This window comes from Musa acuminata, chromosome BXJ3-2, assembly GCF_036884655.1.
Source record: "Musa acuminata AAA Group cultivar baxijiao chromosome BXJ3-2, Cavendish_Baxijiao_AAA, whole genome shotgun sequence".
Lineage (NCBI taxonomy): Eukaryota > Viridiplantae > Streptophyta > Magnoliopsida > Zingiberales > Musaceae > Musa > Musa acuminata.
In genome coordinates this window covers 34,802,922-34,822,667 of record NC_088350.1, presented here as the reverse complement: position 1 = coordinate 34,822,667, position 19,746 = coordinate 34,802,922, and the positions used below count along the sequence as shown (strand labels likewise).

The 19,746-nt window shown below is 38.3% G+C and overlaps 2 protein-coding genes and 1 long non-coding RNA gene across 3 annotated transcripts; 2 read left to right on the top strand and 1 right to left on the bottom strand.

Annotated features, from left to right (window-relative positions):
* Positions 1 to 1,065: 1,065 nt before the first annotated feature.
* On the bottom strand, positions 1,066 to 5,335 carry LOC103976578 (mitochondrial inner membrane protease ATP23). Its single transcript, XM_009391839.3, has 5 exons — positions 5,129 to 5,335; positions 4,915 to 5,039; positions 3,231 to 3,368; positions 3,022 to 3,105; positions 1,066 to 1,517 (listed from the first exon to the last, which is right to left on the bottom strand). Exons 1-5 carry the CDS (start codon positions 5,256 to 5,258, stop codon positions 1,383 to 1,385), a joined length of 612 nt encoding a protein of 203 aa, XP_009390114.2. The 5' UTR covers positions 5,259 to 5,335; the 3' UTR covers positions 1,066 to 1,382.
* Positions 5,336 to 5,763: 428 nt separating this feature from the next.
* On the top strand, positions 5,764 to 8,048 carry LOC103976613 (uncharacterized). The gene is made up of 2 exons (XM_065139856.1): positions 5,764 to 5,887; positions 6,052 to 8,048. The coding sequence occupies exons 1-2, from the start codon at positions 5,816 to 5,818 to the stop codon at positions 7,852 to 7,854; spliced, it is 1,875 nt and encodes a 624-aa protein (XP_064995928.1). The 5' UTR covers positions 5,764 to 5,815; the 3' UTR covers positions 7,855 to 8,048.
* Positions 8,049 to 10,881: 2,833 nt separating this feature from the next.
* LOC135631851 (uncharacterized) lies at positions 10,882 to 12,799 on the top strand. The gene is made up of 4 exons (XR_010494531.1): positions 10,882 to 10,903; positions 12,054 to 12,102; positions 12,221 to 12,322; positions 12,427 to 12,799. It is a non-coding gene; the product is annotated as an uncharacterized LOC135631851 (long non-coding RNA).
* Positions 12,800 to 19,746: the final 6,947 nt, after the last annotated feature.

Below are 19,746 nucleotides of genomic sequence, written 5' to 3'. Positions count from 1 at the left end.
GACGTTTAAAAAAGTAACACAGTCAATGCAAAAGGAAGGTTACTTTTTTATTCAGTCACAAGTGAATGATAACGAGACATCACAACACAAGACATATGTGAGGCCTAATTACATATTAAACTAACTGTTGTAGTTAGATCTTTTAGTGAATACTAGTTTTTAAATTTAAAAAAAAATTATATTAGAATCCTTATAATTGTGAAAGTAATATATCTAACTCTATTTATCTCAATCTCATTGATTTTATATTTATAGAAGAAAGTATCAAAACAATAAGCAAAAAAATAATTTCAATGTTCCGATTACGTTTTCGATGGTGGTGGAGAACGACATCTTTAGGGTTACTGAGTGATTGTTGTGGATGAGGAGGGAGAGCGACTACGAGATGTGAGACAAAGAGAGAGGAGGAAGAGGACGATGCAGATGTCGTCAGCGTTGCTCGATAATTACGTCGATGCAGATGCAAATGCCGAACAACTCTTTTGTCGCTTTGCATTTACGTTGACACCGACGTAATTGCCGAACAATGCCAACGTAGATGCAGAGCGACAAAAGGGTCGCTTGGCATTTGCACGCATTGCTCGACAATTATGTCAATGTTTTTCTACATCGGCATTGGCGTCGATGCAAATGCTGAGCAATCCTTTCACTGCTTTGCATCTACGTCGACGCTGACACAGTTGCTCTGCATCGACATTGGTGTTGATGCATATGCTAAGCAATCCTTTCACTGCCCTACATCTACGTCGATGCTGACACAATTACCAAGCGACACCAACGACATCTACGTCTTTCTCTTCATTTTCTCCTTTTATTTCACCTCTCTTGATTGCTCTCCATCCTCATTCACAATAGCCACTCCAACGATATCATCGTTCACCATCATGAAAAATATAATTGTATAATTAAAATTACTCTTTTATCTATCATTTTTTGTATTTTTGCCAGTAAAACTAATGACCTAAATGTTTTACTGTGAGGAAATTAATATCATACACCAGTTAACATCTACTCCGCAGCAACGGCGGCAGTTAACCATTGTATCTCGTCTGTCTGTCTGTCGTGTTAACAAGTTCCATATATTGTATGCAGCAAGCTATCTAGCTAACAATGATCCCTGGACATATCCATCTGTTTGAAGCAATGAACGTCTTTGCTTTATCCCCATGAATTGGTGTACAGGATCACAATATCAATAAATGAGCTTCCAACATATAAAAATCAGCATTTCTGTTCAAGTCGATGACGTAGGCACCGGGTGAACAGAGAAAAGGCAGATGTCCAAGACTTCATAGAATTACCAACCAATGGATGGAACAAACGAATTCCCACATGAAAGAGCAATAGTGGGATGGTTCAAGTGATGCAGTTTAGAATTGAATCTACGGAGCTCTCTCGAAGGGGTAAGTGTCATTGTAGCAGATATCCCAGACAGCTTCGACGGCATCCCTTGCAGCTGCATCTGAGCAGTGTGGATTAATTTGGACCGACTTTAAAGCCCGCCTTTTGACACATTCCTTTAAGCATTCCAAGTAGAGGCAAGCAAAGTAAGAATAAATAGTGATTTAAGCAACTCTAGGTCAGAAATCATAACCATTATCATATAACAACAAAACTTGGTATGCTGAGAAATCAAGAAAACAGAAAATGAACTGGACAAATATATTGCATCGATCAGCAAAGAAGGTTTGTGCCACCAGAATAAACAGATAAGCATAGTAACACCAACTGGAGGAGCCAGCTTTATTTAGCTCGCTAGATTGTCTACATTCAGGTTTCTAGAAAAATTAAATCAATAAAAAGATGAGTGTTGTTTTATCTTATTTACACTGCTCGATATTTTGGCGAATTCGATGAGAGTAAAACATAAAAACCATAAAAACCAGCATCAGCTATCCATCAGCAAATCAAAGTCTTTGGTGTTCTTTATGACAAACTCCACAAATTTCAATTTGTTAATGTTTGCAAGGGAATAAACATGAGAATCTATGGATTTTCTAAGTTGTTGCAAATGAAACATTTATTGGATGACCTCATTCCCCATGTATTAGAGAAAGCTGCAGGGTGGGTATGGCAATATCCATTACCATTTCTATCTGGGTCCAAAATAAAGATCCAAGCCGGGTAGTTATGATTGAATCTGAGGATTTAAATATCACCAGCATTCCTGGCATCATCAATGGCTGCATGATTCGTAGCCATGACAGACGCATTTCCATTATACAAGATAACAGAGAAAAACACCTCTTTAACAAGACAGCATAGAAGATCAAGATGGCCAATGAAGGAATTAAGGGAGTAAAAACCACCACACATCAGATGAATCACAGATGATGATGACAGTGCTACTGATCCAGCTTTTGTCAACCTCAATGGAGTGATTCAGGCATCAGTTACTCCGCACACAGACACTAGCACAAGGGAAATGTTCGTTGTGAGGATGGGGCAACACAGGTTGACATCATGATAAGAGAAGGAAAAAAATGGTTAATATGGAGTGTTGGCTGAGTTAGCAAGGACTGAATGTCCCATTTAGGCAATATGCCTAAGAACCAAGTAGCTGCCATCAGCACTGCATATTTCACAATAATTAGGTCTGTGGAACGATACACAGGAGACTGGTGCCATTCAGTACAGTTATCCTTGAACCAAACCATAATGAGGTTAATGCATCTCCATGCGATGGGACATGTATATCTAACTTATCACTTCCGGAAGCAGTAGACTGCACTTAAAGCACATAAACTTAGTAGATTGACTGCCCGCATATCCATAGAAGCTTTTCAGAACATCACTAACATCCGGTAAACTATTACCAATTAACAAGTAGCAACATGACTAGTTAAATTACTTATACATATGTGCTCATTATAACAATAAGTTGCAATCAATATTATCAACATAGATATTCAAAATTTGCAGAATATGTTTGTAATATAATGGAATCAAGCATATTGCAATTCTCATGCTCTGAGAATAAAAGAAACTGATCATCTAAGATCCAGAGCAAAAAAAACTCACTTGTTCATGACCTCGTATTTTCATGAATCCGCGTAGCAGTTCGCGTTTGTAGTGGCAATCACCACTCAGGTGATTAGCACGAATCTGAATGAACACGAAGGACACTTGCCTATTTATACTGTCTCACAAGAAAAAACAATTGCATACTTTCCTGCTAAAAAAATGATTATGAAATACAAAACTTCTGCCTTTCTGAAGCTTTACTTTACCTCAGAGCAAGCATGATGATAACAATTTTTCCAGTTGATGTTCTTTGCACGGCAATCATCATAAGCATGGATCAACTCATGAATAAGGACTTGATTTATTTCATCTTGGAAAGTCATATGATTGCAACAAATTGCTATCTGAAATGATTGGGAAAAAAACTTGTCAAAAATAGAAAGTAATTCTTACCTAATTATCACAACAAGGATAGTTAGCAATTGTATAACTTAAATTATAAACTATAATAGGACTGCGGCAAGGTTCTGAATACCATATTGTACCAGTGTACCGATCAGCCATCGGTACGGTACGTACCAAGCTGTACCGACACACGATACACTAAGGTAAACCGATGTACCACTCGTATCGGTCCTCTATTAGACCGATTCATATTGCCCGTACCGAACGATATGGTACGGTACGATATTGCAAACCATGGACTGCAGAACTACTTAACATCTCAAAATATGAACTGTGATCTTGTGGGCCGATTCCACAAAGGAAATTAATGTATTAGAAGTTTTGCTTTGATAGTTTGATTTAAATTAGTTAACAAATTCAGTTTGAGTTGGATTGTTAGATGTTTTTAAATTATTTCATCTTATTTTTAAGTCTTCATTAAGGTCCTACATTTAGGATGAGCTTTTTCAAGTCTGAACTTCAGAAAGTCCTAGGAGCTTGTGAAAGATGTTGACTCTGATTTCATTATGTTTCTAAAAGTTCTTGTTTATCCCCAAGTCAATTTTGCACAAGGAAGAAAATTAAGCGACTGATGTAACTCATTTTGTCACACATCGAATCTATTTTATGAATCATCATCATCATCAACAACAGTAACAAATTTAGTAAGCATGAAGAAGATGATTATGTCCACTATGGACCAGAAGGCTACTAAAATAAATCCAAGTCTAGTTATTTTCAATTTATAGTCAGATTGACAACCAAAAAAGCTCTATTCAGACCACTTCATGCCATCGAGCGGTCTTAGAGGAAGCAACATTAGCTTCTAACAGAAGTTCTATGGCCATTTGTCTACCACTCCTGATGCCACTGATATGTAGTAGCTCATCATCATGCCATAGCATTCAAAATCTCCTTTGGACATGTCCAAGCCACCTCCCTTCAATCCATACTGTATTGGCATTATGTCTAAACCGTCGCCAATATAAATATTTTCATTCCACTTTCAGTACCATCCTCATCCTATAAAATGCCCACTATTTTGAATCATCTAATTAATTTCTTTGGTTTCACTATACAGTCGAGTTCGCATTATGTAAGTTCATTGAGGTTTGTTCCCCTTTTGGTTTGTTCCCCTTTTTGTTCTATGGGTTGATGATTTGTCCTTGGTTGTCAATCAAACCATTATTAGTTAAAACCTTTAATTGGAGAGCTTTACTTAGTTTGAGCTTCTTTTGCACCTGAAAAGAAATACTAGACATAAATCACGTCAAGAATTGGTCCAAAAGTTTCCTCTACATCAAAATTAACAAAAGAGCCAAAAGACTGAGATATGCCAGCGGCTAATACTATAGCAAGAACTAAAAGCAAATGAGGCAGAATGCTCCAATACCGGTCAGTAAATCTCAACTGAGAAGTGAAAGACATCAAAGAATTAAGGATATAAAAACTAGTCTGCTACTTTGTGAGAAGTATAAAATAGAAGAAGAAGAAGAAGAAGAAAACCCCTTTGCCGCTGGTATAACCGCCGGCGAAGCCCTGATCCTTGCAGTTGAGCGGCATAAGGAGACGCACCCAGACCGGGCATCCGGCGTCTATCATGTGCTCCCTCAGAAACCTCACCTTGGGATCTGACCACAACCCAAAACATCACCAGAAGTCAGTTGTAATCCAAGAACTCAACGCATCGATTCAAATTCGTTCTACGCATGGTTCGCACGGTCGAGGCTCTTGTTGATCTTGTCGACGCACTGCCTGATCGACATCCCGCCGTAGCGGGTGCTCGCCTCCACGCCCGTTCTCGCGTCCGGGACGGGCACGCCCTCTGCCGCCGCTGCCGTCTCCTCCATCGAAGGTGAGAAGAGACGACGGTGGAATCGCTCCTATTTGTTGGAGCGCCGCGATCGCACAAGTCGAAGGGTTTAGCTTTGGGGCTTAAGAGCACGCATCAGTCATTACCACCTTTCTACTCCTGTTTGTTTCGTCTCGACCAATCTACCCGTGTCACGATTGGAACAGAGCAGCGGGTCCCAGACACAACGTTTGAGTAAAAGGTATGTATTTTGGTTCAGTTTGCATAGGATCTTCTAAAATGTGGCCTTCATGTCTTGTCTCTATTTATTCCATAATATGGTTAATTAGCTTATTTTCATATATAATCAAAATTAATTTTAAGTATATGTCTTATTTTTAGAGAATCATATATATATATATATATATATATATATATATATATATATATATATATATATATATATATATATATATATATATATATATATATATATATATATATATATATATATATATGTGTGTGTGTGTGTGTGTGTGCCCTTTCCCAACCTCTACTATTCAGCCAACATTAATGTGCTTCATAACCATTCCATGAACTCCCAACATTTATGTTATGTTTCAGCAGGACATAAATGAAGGGTGGGCTGCTTCTCTCTCAGACATTATTTCAAACAGATGGCGTGTGGTTGGTGCCCCAAACTGCTCACTGCTCCTCTTTCATCCGCAAGTCCTTTCCCCTTGGTCGAATTTGGTCTTGTTTTTAGCTGCTTGACGTCCTATTTTATCATAAGATGAAAGTTTCGACGGGTAGGAAGAAAATATGTATTTGAATTTTTGTTACCTGTGCAGGATTTAAATGCATTGATGGATTCGGAAGAGCAGTTGGATTACGGCGACGAGGAGGATGAGGAGGAGGATGGCTACGACCATCCTTACGATGATGTTAATGTCGGCCAGGGTGTCGCCGGGCGTGCCATTCCTTCCGGGAATGGTGGGTTACCAGATCGGGTGGCGGATGGGCCGACCGGCCTGGGCGTTCCCGTAGTTGGGCCGGACGGAAATAGATCCGAATCTGGCAGTGGAGCTTTACAACCTGAACTGAAGTCTGGTAGTCTTTTGCCTGGTGACGGTCCCGATGGTTTTCCTCGTAGAAATAACAGTGCGTCGGATGCGGTTCGAGAGAGTAATGGGGGGAGAATAGGCTTCCGAGGCAATTCCGCTTTGGCGCCATTACGCTCCAAGATCAGCGTAGATCCTAAGTTCGGCAATGCATCTCCGTCGCTACCATCAGATCCGGGCAATGACGGTGCCAAAAGCCAGCCACTGATGCCTCCAAACCCACCGGCTATTGCTACTGGGGATCGTCCGATGACCGATAATAGTTTGAGAACAGACGGCGGCCGAATGGATGACAATGGCTCGACGTTGCTCTTTGTTGGGGAGCTGCATTGGTGGACTACCGATGTTGAGCTTGAGAGTGTGTTGTTGCGGTATGGGAGAGTAAAAGAAGTCAAGTTCTTTGATGAAAAGGCTTGTGGGAAATCTAAAGGTTACTGCCAGGTTGAGTTCTACGATTCTACCGTAGCAGCTGCCTGTAAAGAGGGAATGAACGGGCATGTGTTTAATGGTCGGCCTTGTGTGGTGGTGTATGCTTCTCCTCAGACTCTGAAGAAGAAGATGGGTGTGGCTCACATGAACAAGAACCAAGCTCAAAATCATGCTCAAACTCAGGGGAGGAGACTAATGAATGAGGGAATCAGTCGAGGCTGCAGAATTAATCATCAGAATGGTGATGGGGGAACGAACCTTGGTAGGGATGGCTTGGGGGGTCGAGGCAGACAGAGATATCAAAATAGAGGCCAAGGTGGCACTGGATCAATGAGGGGAAGAGGTGGTGTCAGCTCAAAGGGCGTGGGCTGGGTGACCGGTGGCCTTCAGGCGATATTTCAGCAAGGACTCGCCAGGCCTGGATTTGGCAATCTTGCTGGGGACTTGATACATTCACAGGGTCTGATGGGTGCAGTTTTTGAACCAGCATACTTCGGTAGGGGAGGTCCTTCTGGTGGCTTTTCCGGTCCTGCTTTCCGGTCAATGGTGCCTCCATTCCATGCAGTGACACCACATGTAAACCAATCATTCTTTGGCTGTGGGGTAGCTGGAGCTGGGATGGGGATGATCAGAAGCAGTGGGATGGAAGGCCACTCCACAGGGATGTGGACGGATACAAGCATGGGTGGGTGGAAAGTTACAGATAATGGAAGAAGGATGAAGGAATCAAGGTATGGTGGGGATAATTGTGTTTCTGACTTTGGACACAAGGAAGTGTCCCATAAGAGAACTGGCAGATCAAATATTCCACAAGATAAAGAAGAGGATCCAGAGCATGACTGGTCAGGAAATTTTGAAAGAGGGCAACTTTACAAGATGGAAAAATACTGGGACAGGTCTGATAAGGAGCACTCAAGGGAGGAGAAAAATGGACATAGAGACCACGAGCAGAGAGATCAGGATTACAACAATGAGGATACCTTGGACAGGAGTAGTTCCTCTTCAAGGTCCCAAAGCAATTTTAGGATGGCACAAGAGGTTGACCATGGGTTTGGTTTGAGGGAAGCAGAGTATGGGAAGAGACGTCGCATACCTTTGGAGTAAAGATCACCTTGTGGGTGCAGGCATCCTGATGGTTGGCTACTGCTACTTCTCACTGGTTTTGCTGGTGGCTTTTGACATGCAAGCCAGATCTGAGGAAAAAATTAAGTTAAAGATAGTGCTATACATTTGATACTGTCAACTTCTGTTGTTGCTTAAGGACATTCCTTGCTTCAAGAAACCAATATTTGTGTGCCTGAGAAGCTTGTTAGTTTTCCATAGCTTGTAGAAACTTCTGGAGCTTGGCCATTTACTGGTTGCAGCTTTGGCCAAATTCATCTTAAAAATTGACATACTACATAAAACATACAACCTAAAGACACAATTTCCTTTACTCAATGCAATTATGAATGTGCAGTTGGTATAGTCTATTTATTTTTTTGGATTCTTCTTTACTTTTAGCCAAACAGTATAGCTATCTAAAGACATATCCTGTGGACATGTGCTTCTTAAAGACATACGTTTTACATTTTCAAGTTCAAAGTGATAGACTGATGAGTGTTGATGGATCTTATTAACTACCAGTTGCATATGTCTTTTATAAGGCCTGACTTCCAGTTGAGATTGGTTGATCCCCAATCTCATGTATGTCAAAGTCTCATATATAAGCTTTATGAAGTCAGTTGGATTTGCTTCTATATATTACTTTCATGTGACTTCTGTCTAATTACTGCTATTGAAATAATGCTGATGTGTTCTGCATCATCTTTTAAACCACTTGGCTTATAAGTGGGAATTGTTTGTACTTTCTTGTATCTTTTGCTTTTCCTTGTAACTAGTTTTTTCTTTCCTTTTTAAGGACCAGTTCCCTGTTATGTCATGTGTTTTGATCAGATGTTTCTAGGGCATCTATTACTGCATAAAAATATTTTTTTGGCCAGATATTTCAGCTAGGTTTTTTCTACTTGGCTGTCCAGATGTTTTGTGCTCAGCTGGCTACGTTTCTTTGGATCACATATTCCGAACTTCCACGAAATCCTATTCTTGCAGTAAGTCTGTAGAAACTATGATGACCAGTCCCATGGAAGTTATATCATCAAACTACCAGTTTGTCTAGGTTATGCATACAAAATATGTGATTCATGAATAGGTACATTCATTTGCACAGATACATCTCTGTATATTACATTCTGGATGTTTCCCATTGGAAGATATTAGGTTAATCTTACCACATAGTATAACATATCATATGCCTTTATTTTCTTTTTTGTTCTAGTTTGTCTTCTGGTGTCTGCTCCAGTTTAGTATTGTTTATTTGCTTATGGTGGATGTCTTATGCTTATCTTCTTTGATGCTGGGGCATACACTAAGTTTTGTTTTCTATTCTTTTAAATGACACAACTGGGGACAATATACATGCATACAAGTATGTTCCGACAAATTCTTCCTGTTTCAGTCATTTCTCTTTCAAAATAATTATCTCTTGACAACCATATGAAGCTCCTGTTTTCAAGATGTGATTTTATAGATGATACAATCTCAAAGTGTCTGCCTTAATTATGTTTCACCAGTGCATTGTACTTCTGCAATTCTGCATGATCCTTCAAATTTGCTAAATGTCCTGAATCCTCTATTTTGTCTGACCTTGAAATAAAGAAAAGAGGTGGATGACAGGTTGGCTTTATCAATGCATCAAATTCAGTTGTATAGCACTAACTTGTTTGTTATAAGAGACTGCTTAGGTTGTATGAGTCAGAGAGTCAAGGGACAAAATGGATAAAATATTTTAAAAATTACTCATGTAACATTGCTAAAAGCTTTTGATTAATCATGTAATCAGCTATTTGAACCTTCTTTTCCATATCAAGCAGAATCTTAAGAAAGTAATTGTCGCTATTAGTCGTTTGTGAAGGGTGCACCAGTTTGATCCTGAAATTGGTTATTTTGTAGAATCTGCACTGACCTAAACTCTTGGACACATATAATTCATTTATTGAAATTTATTCACCAAATATAAATCTACCACATCAAATGATGGCTTCAAAAGCTTAGTTTGACAAAGCTTATAGCTACTTCAAAAGGTTATAATTTACTCCGACTATTATGTGTGTGCCTGTATGTTTTTATCTTATTTGAAAGTCGATTCAAATTTGAATTTTAATGTGGTCTTCTCTTCTTATATCAGTCAAGGAAGAGATCATTGATCTAGGCAAATAAATAATTTGTTGTGATGGTAACTGAATCAGACTTTACGAGATCAAGTGCATGTCATTGGTGCCATTGGTTGCTACATGGTCTGGAAGGTTTCTAATTTTGCTGTTGCTACCTGGAGCACAATCTGCAAGACTGCATGATCTGTGGCATCACCTTGTTGTTATGATGTATAGTTTCTTGTTGTTTATGTCATCAAAGACTTACATCAGCATCACTGTATTGTTTATGTCATCAAAGACTTGCATCAGCATGTAGGATTACTCAGGTCTTAAAGAACTTGTTATAGAGCTCATAGTGTTAGACCTGTTTGTGGTTTGTCAGATTTGCCATATTAGTGTTGTTGCAGCCGAGAAACTTGAGAATTTGTTTCCATGTTTTGTTCTGTAAAATGTTCTGCACTTGTATATCATGTATCGGTCAAGGCCCGAGCATACAAAGAACTGTAGCTAGACAACCAATCAATTGCTTTTCTCTGTTCTCTTCCTTGGGGAGCAGATATGAATTATACATGTATTGTATTGTGTGTTTAAGTTTGTGAATTTTTTTTATTGTCGATCAATCATTTCTCTTCCTTCTATCAGTTATGCATGTCTTATATTGTCCTCTAAATTTGTGAAATATTTTGATTGTTGTGCAGTTCATGATATGTTAGTCTATAGATTTCTGCCTGTAAATATGTCAAAACAAGTGCCTTGTACGTTTTGTTCCTTGTTCCTCATAGTCTGCAGTCTTTTGATGTCATTTTTTCCCCCCTTCTTCTCAGGAAAATTTCTTTGTGGTCATTTAATCTGAATTAACATGCTCTTTTTGGGAAGTCATTTGATTTGATTAATTGACAGCTCGGAGATGGAAACACATTTTGGAGTTCGTGTGACTCATCTGAAGGTTTCCAAAACTCGTATGATCTTTCTTCCGTTAAAGTTTCTTTGACTTATTAGTTGACTTGTATCTACGTTAATTGATTTGTTGTTGTTGTGTATTCAATAGTGTGTCATGTTGTGTCTTTTAGTGCAACACAATTATTTTCTATTGATTGCTTTGCGTTGGTATTTTTATTCAGTAAGTGGGACCCGCCGCTGCGGGTTGGCCGAGTCTTCATTCTCTGCGGAAAAATACTATTTATGCCTACTCGGTTTCATACCCTGATATTTGTTGGTCGTCCGCTGGGACCCGGTTGCAACTTGAATTATTGCACGCGGCAATAACGGGTACTAAGAGAAGGAAGGTGTTGCGCTTCAGCGATCAACGCGCAGCTTCGGCGTCTTGGCCGAGCGACCAAACACGCGCATGGTGGGTGCTTCTGGAGTGAACGCTTAGGTGGGACCCATCGGTTGTGGGTCCGTGTACCGGTAACCTGTCGGATCGGTACGTACCGCCCGATACGGGCGATACACTTCGATACCGAAGACCTTGCTGATAACCATTGCTTTCTTCAAGGTTCGCAATAACGTACTGTACCGGTGTTTCGACCTGGGCTCGATACCGGTACGGTACGATATATCGAGCGGTATACTCAGGTGTGTCATGTACTGTAGCATTGCTACAGTGCTACATTGTTACAGTGTACTCGGATCGGTAACAGGCGGTCCGCGTACCGGCAACCTGTCGGACCGGTATGTACCGCCCGTACCGGGCGGTACAGTTCGGTACTGCCGACCATGGCTTCCTTGATTCTGCATGTTGTATTTGAGTATGTCTCTTAGAATTTATCCAAATTTGTTCTTGATATCATTCTTATTGTCATGTGAAATCTATCCGAACTTATCTGAAATCAATCTGGGCACACTGATAACCATTGCTTCCTTGATTCTGCATGTTGTATTTGAGTATATCTCTTAGAATTTATCCAAATTTGTTCTTGCAAGGCACACATATTGGGCCATTTATCCACATAATTCTGAGATGAATTAACATGATAAGTGGAATCTTTGTGACACGTTTTTAGTAATATAAAACAATTGATGCTTGCAGTTTGCATTGTTTGATTTTTTTGTGGCACGTGTCTCTTTATATTTGGCTGATTATAATCTTTCCATGTTTTTCATCAGATGGAATATCTGAAAAAGATGACCCAGAAACAATTGAGCTTTCCAATCGGTAAGTTAGTTCTCCTTAACCTACTTCAACAGGTGCTGCTCTTCACTTTAAGGTTTGAATTTATCTTTTTCTTTGGTTGTGATCTTTTTTTTGTTTCTGGAACACAAACCGTTGACAGGACTAAGCGAATGTCAATAGTTGTTGGCCCCAGCAGCTTTGCTTCAAGGAAGAAGAAGATTAAGAAGGCTGCAACCCTTCCAAATGGTAGTTGAAATAAGAGGTTGTTCACTTAATCCATCCTTTGTCTGATTAGCTACATTTCAGAATTATAAGATTGTCTACCATTATGGATTCCACTGAAAGTGGATAATCTATATCTTGCAGCATTTTGACCTACAAAACTCATCACTGGTTGTGTCATTTATGTGAACAACATCACGCCAAGAAGTTGCTGAGGAACATCTGCATGCACCATCTCTTTCCAACCGCGCTATCAAATGATCCATCTTAAGTAAAAGTTATTGTGAAGCGCCAGTTACTATCCGTTTCACACTGGCATATGGTTTCCAGCATAATTAATAGTGAATTTGCAGTGATGAGTTAGTGACTGCAAAATGTGCTCCCTCTTGAGCATGTTCATTTACATATATTAGATCCTCTATCGAGATCCTCTAGTCCTTATGTTCCTCTAAATGCTTATGATTTATTTGACTCGTTCTTATACCAAACCTGCTTACATTTGAAATCCTAATGCATTTCATGGTTATCATGATGGCCTTCTCGTCTCTGTTATCACCTGTATCAGTTTCTGTTCTGATGTAACAATGAAAAATTTTAGTTGCCTTGATGAATGTGATTTCTGTGCTGATTAGAAAATCCTGAAAAGTTGTATTATCCAAGACTTGAAGCGATGAGGGTTTGTTGTTGTGGAAGCTCCTGGTTAGAGTTTTAGGCATTTGCAACCAAGCATGAAGCAGACTGGAGGATTTATGAGTTGTTCAATAATGGAGAGAGTATATGATAAGTATCCGAAGCTCTTCAAAGGTTTCAAGTACTGAGAAATATTTTGCACCTTTGCAGCTTCTTTGCCAAAGTTTCTGATTACAAACTCTTGAAATAGAGTCTCATTACTAAATTAGTCCATGCAGCAATGATGTTTATTGTTTTTCTTTGTTGTCTCTTTCTATTGTTTTGCTTTGATATGAATATTATCCGTCTCTACATGCTTTGCATACTATCTTTATCACAATGCCATTATTTTTATCTTTTGCTTTGCGATCTTGTTGAAGTCATGCCAAGCTTTCTTGCGTCTTCAAATTCATCAAAACAACAGCAGTTCTATATAATGACATGAATCTTCCTGTACCTGGTACAAATTGCTTGGATTCATTGAAAGTCACAGAGTAGTCTTGCATTTGCTTTGGTTTTCCTTTTACCAATCTAAGCATTACCAATTATGAGGTTTTAACTGATTCATTGATACAGGGGTTTACAGCATCAAACTTCACCAGAGAGTTGACGAGACTATTTCCAATCTCTTGACGAGGTTATTTCCGATCTCAACATGAAGTGGCGGATGTGGATACTATTGAAAAATCTTAGGGGCGATATCTCATGTGCAACGAAAGAACAGAATATATTTGTTATTGTGCGAAGATTGATGTGTAAAAATTTATGAAACAGAAATCACGTGTGAGATAAATTGTGTTAATAGGGAGATGCTATGAATGCTAACAAAAAGCTAACAAAAATCGAAGGGGGGGTTAGGGGTTGGATAACGAAAAATGAATCATGTGTCGTCCGAGTGGAAGTTGGTTGCTTTATTTTCATTTTGATTGACGGTACCAATTTTTGTGGATAGTTTGAATTCTGGGTTACGGTTAGGGTTAGGGTTTGGATCTAAGCCTTAGCCTTAAGGGATGATGTGGTCCCAAAAGAAAATTGGTTTTTGTATCTTTTATCTATTAAAGTGAAAAGTACATTGCATCTCTTTTTGAGGGAAGGGGTGATGGATGCGTGGAGCGATGCCATTCGATTTATTGCAGGCAACGACAAAAGATGCATAGGAGGATGTTTTACGTATTTGAAAATGGCTAGGTGCTTTTGTCGGAGCTCTCGGGGGGAGGGAAAGGTGAAAGACGCGTGGAGCGGTGCATTGCAGGTGACGACAAGTGATACAAAGGGGGATGTTTTCTCTCTCTCTCTCTTTTTCTCTCGTTTATAACCCCTGGGCGCCGTGGAGGTCTCTGCAATCAATTTTTAGTAAATTTCAGTCATGATTCTTCTAAGCTTTCCTCTGATAATCTGATGAGGTTTTGATCACTTTGTGCAATAATTGTCATCGAGATTTCGCATATGGATTAAGATTTTTGATAGTTTTTAACGGTTGGAAAATAAGCAAGAAGGGTATAACCCATATAGTCTTGTTTATTTTAAGCTAATATATTCATACATGAAAAAATTAAGATCTTTTGTTGGTCCATGCGGATAATGTATGTTGAATGGTGAATGACATGCTTTTTGTTAGCATTCATAATAAGAATCGTCAATCGAAAATGAATGTTATAGTGAATAAAATAGCATATCACTTATAGAAAATCTTGTTTATAATCTTATTTAAAAATAGTGTAGTCGATGTGGGAATTATTATTATTTTTGTATATTATTGTTTCAAAACTAATAATAATAATATTTATTTAAAATTCAGATAAGAACAATAAGTTAGTCTAAATGGGACTCATTACATGATTACTTATACGATCAATGAGATAGCGGTTACTTCTATCATTTTGAAAAGATTACAAAGCCAAGTTGATCCAATTGGTTAGAAAACAATATATACATGCACTGCACATACACATAAATATATACATACAAATATACAAATTATACAAATAATATTATAAAATTATTTTATAATAAAATAAATATAAGAACATTGGTCAAATAGGCAACAACAAGAAATTAGACATGTTGAAGGAAACAAAGAAATATATATATATATATATATATATATATATATATATATATATATATATATATATATATAATAGCATTTTTTTTATTCTTACAATAAACAATTAAAGAAACTTTGGTAAAAACATAAAAAAATTAAAGATTTATAGATCAAGCTGATCAAGAGTCCAATTCTTGATTCTTATAGAACCAACCAACCAATTTGGCCTAAATTTTATAATTATGAATTTGATATGTTTATAAATGATGATGATTTAATAAGTAAATTGATTCGGTCAAAAGTATTTTTTTCGTTCGGCCACGCAATCCCTATGATCTTTAAACTAACATTGTAACATGTTTTTTATCACAATTTCAGCATGAAAAAACTCCTACACAAAACATGTTGATGGTGAACATAAGGTAAATAATAGTTACCAAGGATTTTTTCAGCAAAATCCACAAAACAAAAAAGTTTTAAACCGACAAGTAAATAATAATACTCGCACCAAACTTTTCAAAAAGTTGTCATCACAACATTCCTAAAGAAGAAAAAACACAGGAAAAAGCACAGGTAAATAGAGAAGAAGAATAGTAGATATCAATCAGGCATGAAATGGGTAAAGATAAAAGAAAGAACAATTAAACGATTACAAATGGGAGGCTCGGATTAATCTTGTCAACCGTAAAAAGAAAGGTCAGCCGTTCAGTGCTCTTTGTTGCCCAAATCCTATAATAAGTGGTATGCATGGCTGCAGCGGTATTTTTCTAGCGATTTGCATTTCATCATCAAATAAAAAAAAGTCTGGGATAAGAATCTACAACGCATTAGAACACCCTTGTTGATCATCCTTCACTCGGAGAACATCTGGGGTTCCACAAACAATATGGTATCTCACGCGGAGTAAATTCTTAACCCTTCCTCCTCTTACTAAGTTCTTGTAAATTATAGCCAATACCAGATACACAAGTAGTGATTTACATAATCCAAATCCTTACTACCTGAACAAACATAAGTGCAAACAGTACCAGGAATCATTGGTTGTATGAGGCATATCATACAAGCTCTGAATAACCAAGTACAACCAGTAGCACTATGGCAAACAAAAGAAACAAAATATCTAAATTAGCAATAACAATCCCAACAACTACATGCGCTCTTCATTAAATGCCTCTTTGCTTCAAACAATATTGATGTACTAAACATGATTTTTTAAGTACAATCTCAGTGCTATTTTTTTTTCTCAAAATGATTTTTAACAGTGTGATCATAATCCTTAAAAGTACTAAAAGTAACAAAAACCGACCGGGTGGGGGGTGTGGCGCACGGAGGGACCCGGTTGCAACAGATTGGCACTATCCATCACCCCAGCACTTTCTTCTCAAGCTACAACCCCGCGCCCCCTCCCCCCCCCCAACCCACAATAAGAGTAAGTCTGAGTTTGCCTTCAGCAAACCATCTCTTCCAATAAGAGTAAGTCTGAGTTTGCCTTCAGCAAACCATCTCTTGTTGGAAGAGATGGTTTGCTGAAGGCAAACTCAGACTTACTCTTATTTGGGTGGGGGGGGGGGTGTGGCGCGCGGAGGGAAGGGGGTGATGGGGATAGTGCCATTTCTATTGCAGGCGGCAACAAAAACCGGGGGATGTTCTCTCTCCTGTGCACATGTGCTTCTTAAGGACATACGTTTTACATTTTCAAGTTCAAAGTGATAGACTGATGAGTGTTGATGGATCTTATTAACTACCAGTTGCATATGTCTTTTATAAGGCCTGACCTCCAGTTGAGATTGGTTGATCCCCAATCTCATGTATGTCAAAGTCTCATATATAAGCTTTATGAAGTCAGTTGGATTTGCTTCTATATATTACTTTCATGTGACTTCTGTCTAATTACTGCTATTGAAATAATGCTGATGTGTTCTGCATCATCTTTTAAACCACTTGGCTTATAAGTGGGAATTGTTTGTACTTTCTTGTATCTTTTGCTTTTCCTTGTAACTAGTTTTTTCTTTCCTTTTTAAGGACCAGTTCCCTGTTATGTCATGTGTTTTGATCAGATGTTTCTAGGGCATCTATTACTGCATAAAAATATTTTTTTGGCCAGATATTTCAGCTAGGTTTTTTCTACTTGGCTGTCCAGATGTTTTGTGCTCAGCTGGCTACGTTTCTTTGGATCACATATTCCAAACTTCCACGAAATCCTATTCTTGCAGGAAGTCTGTAGAAACTATGATGACCAGTCCCATGGAAGTTATATCATCAAACTACCAGTTTGTCTAGGTTATGCATACAAAATATGTGATTCATGAATAGGTACATTCATCTGCACAGATATATCTCTGTATATTACATTCTGGATGTTTCCCATTGGAAGATATTAGGTTAATCTTACCACATAGTATAACATATCATATGCCTTTATTTACTTTTTTGTTCTAGTTTGTCTTCTGGTGTCTGCTCCAGTTTAGTATTGTTTATTTGCTTATGGTGGATGTCTTATGCTTATCTTCTTTGATGCTGGGGCATACACTAAGTTTTATTTTCTATTCTCTTAAATGACACAAATGGGGACAATATACATGCATACAAGTATGTTCCGACAAATTCTTCCTGTTCAAGTCATTTCTCTTTCAAAATAATTATCTCTTGACAAACATGAAGCTCCTGTTTTCAAGATGTGATTGTATAGATGATACAATCTCAAAGTGTCTGCCTTAATTATGTTTCACCAGTGCATTGTACTTCTGCAATTCTGCATGATCCTTCAAATTTGCTAAATGTCCTAAATCCTCTATTTTGTCTGACCTTGAAATAAAGAAAAGAGGTGGATGACAGGTTGGCTTTATCAATGCATCAAATTCAGTTGTATAGCACTAACTTGTTTGTTGTAAGAGGCTGCTTAGGTTGTATGAGTCAGAGAGTCAAGGGACAAAATGGATAAAATATTTTAAAAATTACTCATGTAACATTGCTAAAAGCTTTTGATTAATCATGTAATCAGCTATTTGAACCTTCTTTTCCATATCAAGCAGAATCTTAAGAAAGTAATTGTTGCTATTAGCTGTTTGTGAAGGGTGCATCAGTTAGATCCTGAAATTGGTTATTTTGTAGAATCTGCATTGACCTAAACTCTTGGACATATATAATTCATTTATTGAACTTTATTCACCAAATATAAAATTTACCACATCAAATGATGGCTTCAAAATCTTAGTTTGACAAAGCTTATAGCTACTTCAAAAGGTTATAATTTACTCCGACTATTATGTGTGTGCCTGTATGTTTTTATCTTATTTGAAAGTCGATTCAAATTTGAATTTTAATGTGGTCTTCTCTTCTTATATCAGTCAAGGAAGAGATCATTGATCTAGGCAAATAAATAATTTGTTGTGATGGTAACTGAATCAGACTTTACGAGATCAAGTGCATGTCATTGGTGCCATTGGTTGCTACATGGTCTGGAAGGTTTCTAATTTTGCTGTTGCTACCTGGAGCACAATCTGCAAGACTGCATGATCTGTGGCATCACCTTGTTGTTATGATGTATAGTTTCTTGTTGTTTATGTCATCAAAGACTTACATCAGCATCACTGTATTGTTTATGTCATCAAAGACTTGCATCAGCATGTAGGATTACTCAGGTCTTAAAGAACTTGTTATAGAGCTCATAGTGTTAGACCTGTTTGTGGTTTGTCAGATTTGCCATATTAGTGTTGTTGCAGCCGAGAAACTTGAGAATTTGTTTCCATGTTTTGTTCTGTAAAATGTTCTGCACTTGTATATCATGTATCGGTCAAGGCCCGAGCATACAAAGAACTGTAGCTAGACAACCAATCAATTGCTTTTCTCTGTTCTCTTCCTTGGGGAGCAGATATGAATTATACATGTATTGTATTGTGTGTTTAAGTTTGTGAATTTTTTTTATTGTCGATCAATCATTTCTCTTCCTTCTATCAGTTATCCATGTCTTATATTGTCCTCTAAATTTGTGAAATATTTTGATTGTTGTGCAGTTCATGATATGTTAGTCTGTAGATTTCTGCCTGTAAATATGTCAAAACAAGTGCCTTGTACATTTTGTTCCTTGTTCCTCATAGTCTGCAGTCTTTTGATGTCATTTTTTCCCCCCTTCTTCTCAGGAAAATTTGTTTGTGGTCCATTTAATCTGAATTAACATGCTCTTTTTGGAAGTCATTTGATTTGATTAATTGACAGCTCGGAGATGGAAACACTTTTTTGAGTTCGCGTGACTCATCTGAAGGTTTCCAAAACTCGTATGATCTTTGACTTATTAGTTGACCTGTATCTACGTTAATTGATTTGTTGTTGTTATTGTTGTGTATCGAATAGTGTGTTATGTTGTGTCTTTTAGTGCGACGCAATTATTTTCTATTGATTGCTTTGCGTTGGTATTTTAATTCAGTAAGTGGGACCCGCCGCTGCGGGTTGGCCGAGTCTTCATTCTCTGCGGAAAATACTAATTTTTTTGTCTACTCGGTTTCGTACCCTGATATTGGTTGGTCGTCCGCCGGGACCCGGTTGCAGCTTCGGCGTCTTGGCCGAGCGACCAAACGCGTGCATGGGATGGGGGGGGTGCTTCAGGAGTGAACGCTTAGGTGGGACCCGCCCGCCGTCACTGAGTCTTCGTTTCTCCGCCATCAGGGCTACAAGGTGGCGTACCTTGACGGTGGTTGGCGCTGGTCGGCGGGACCGCGTCGCCGCTCGGGTCACGACTCGGTGGCAGGCGT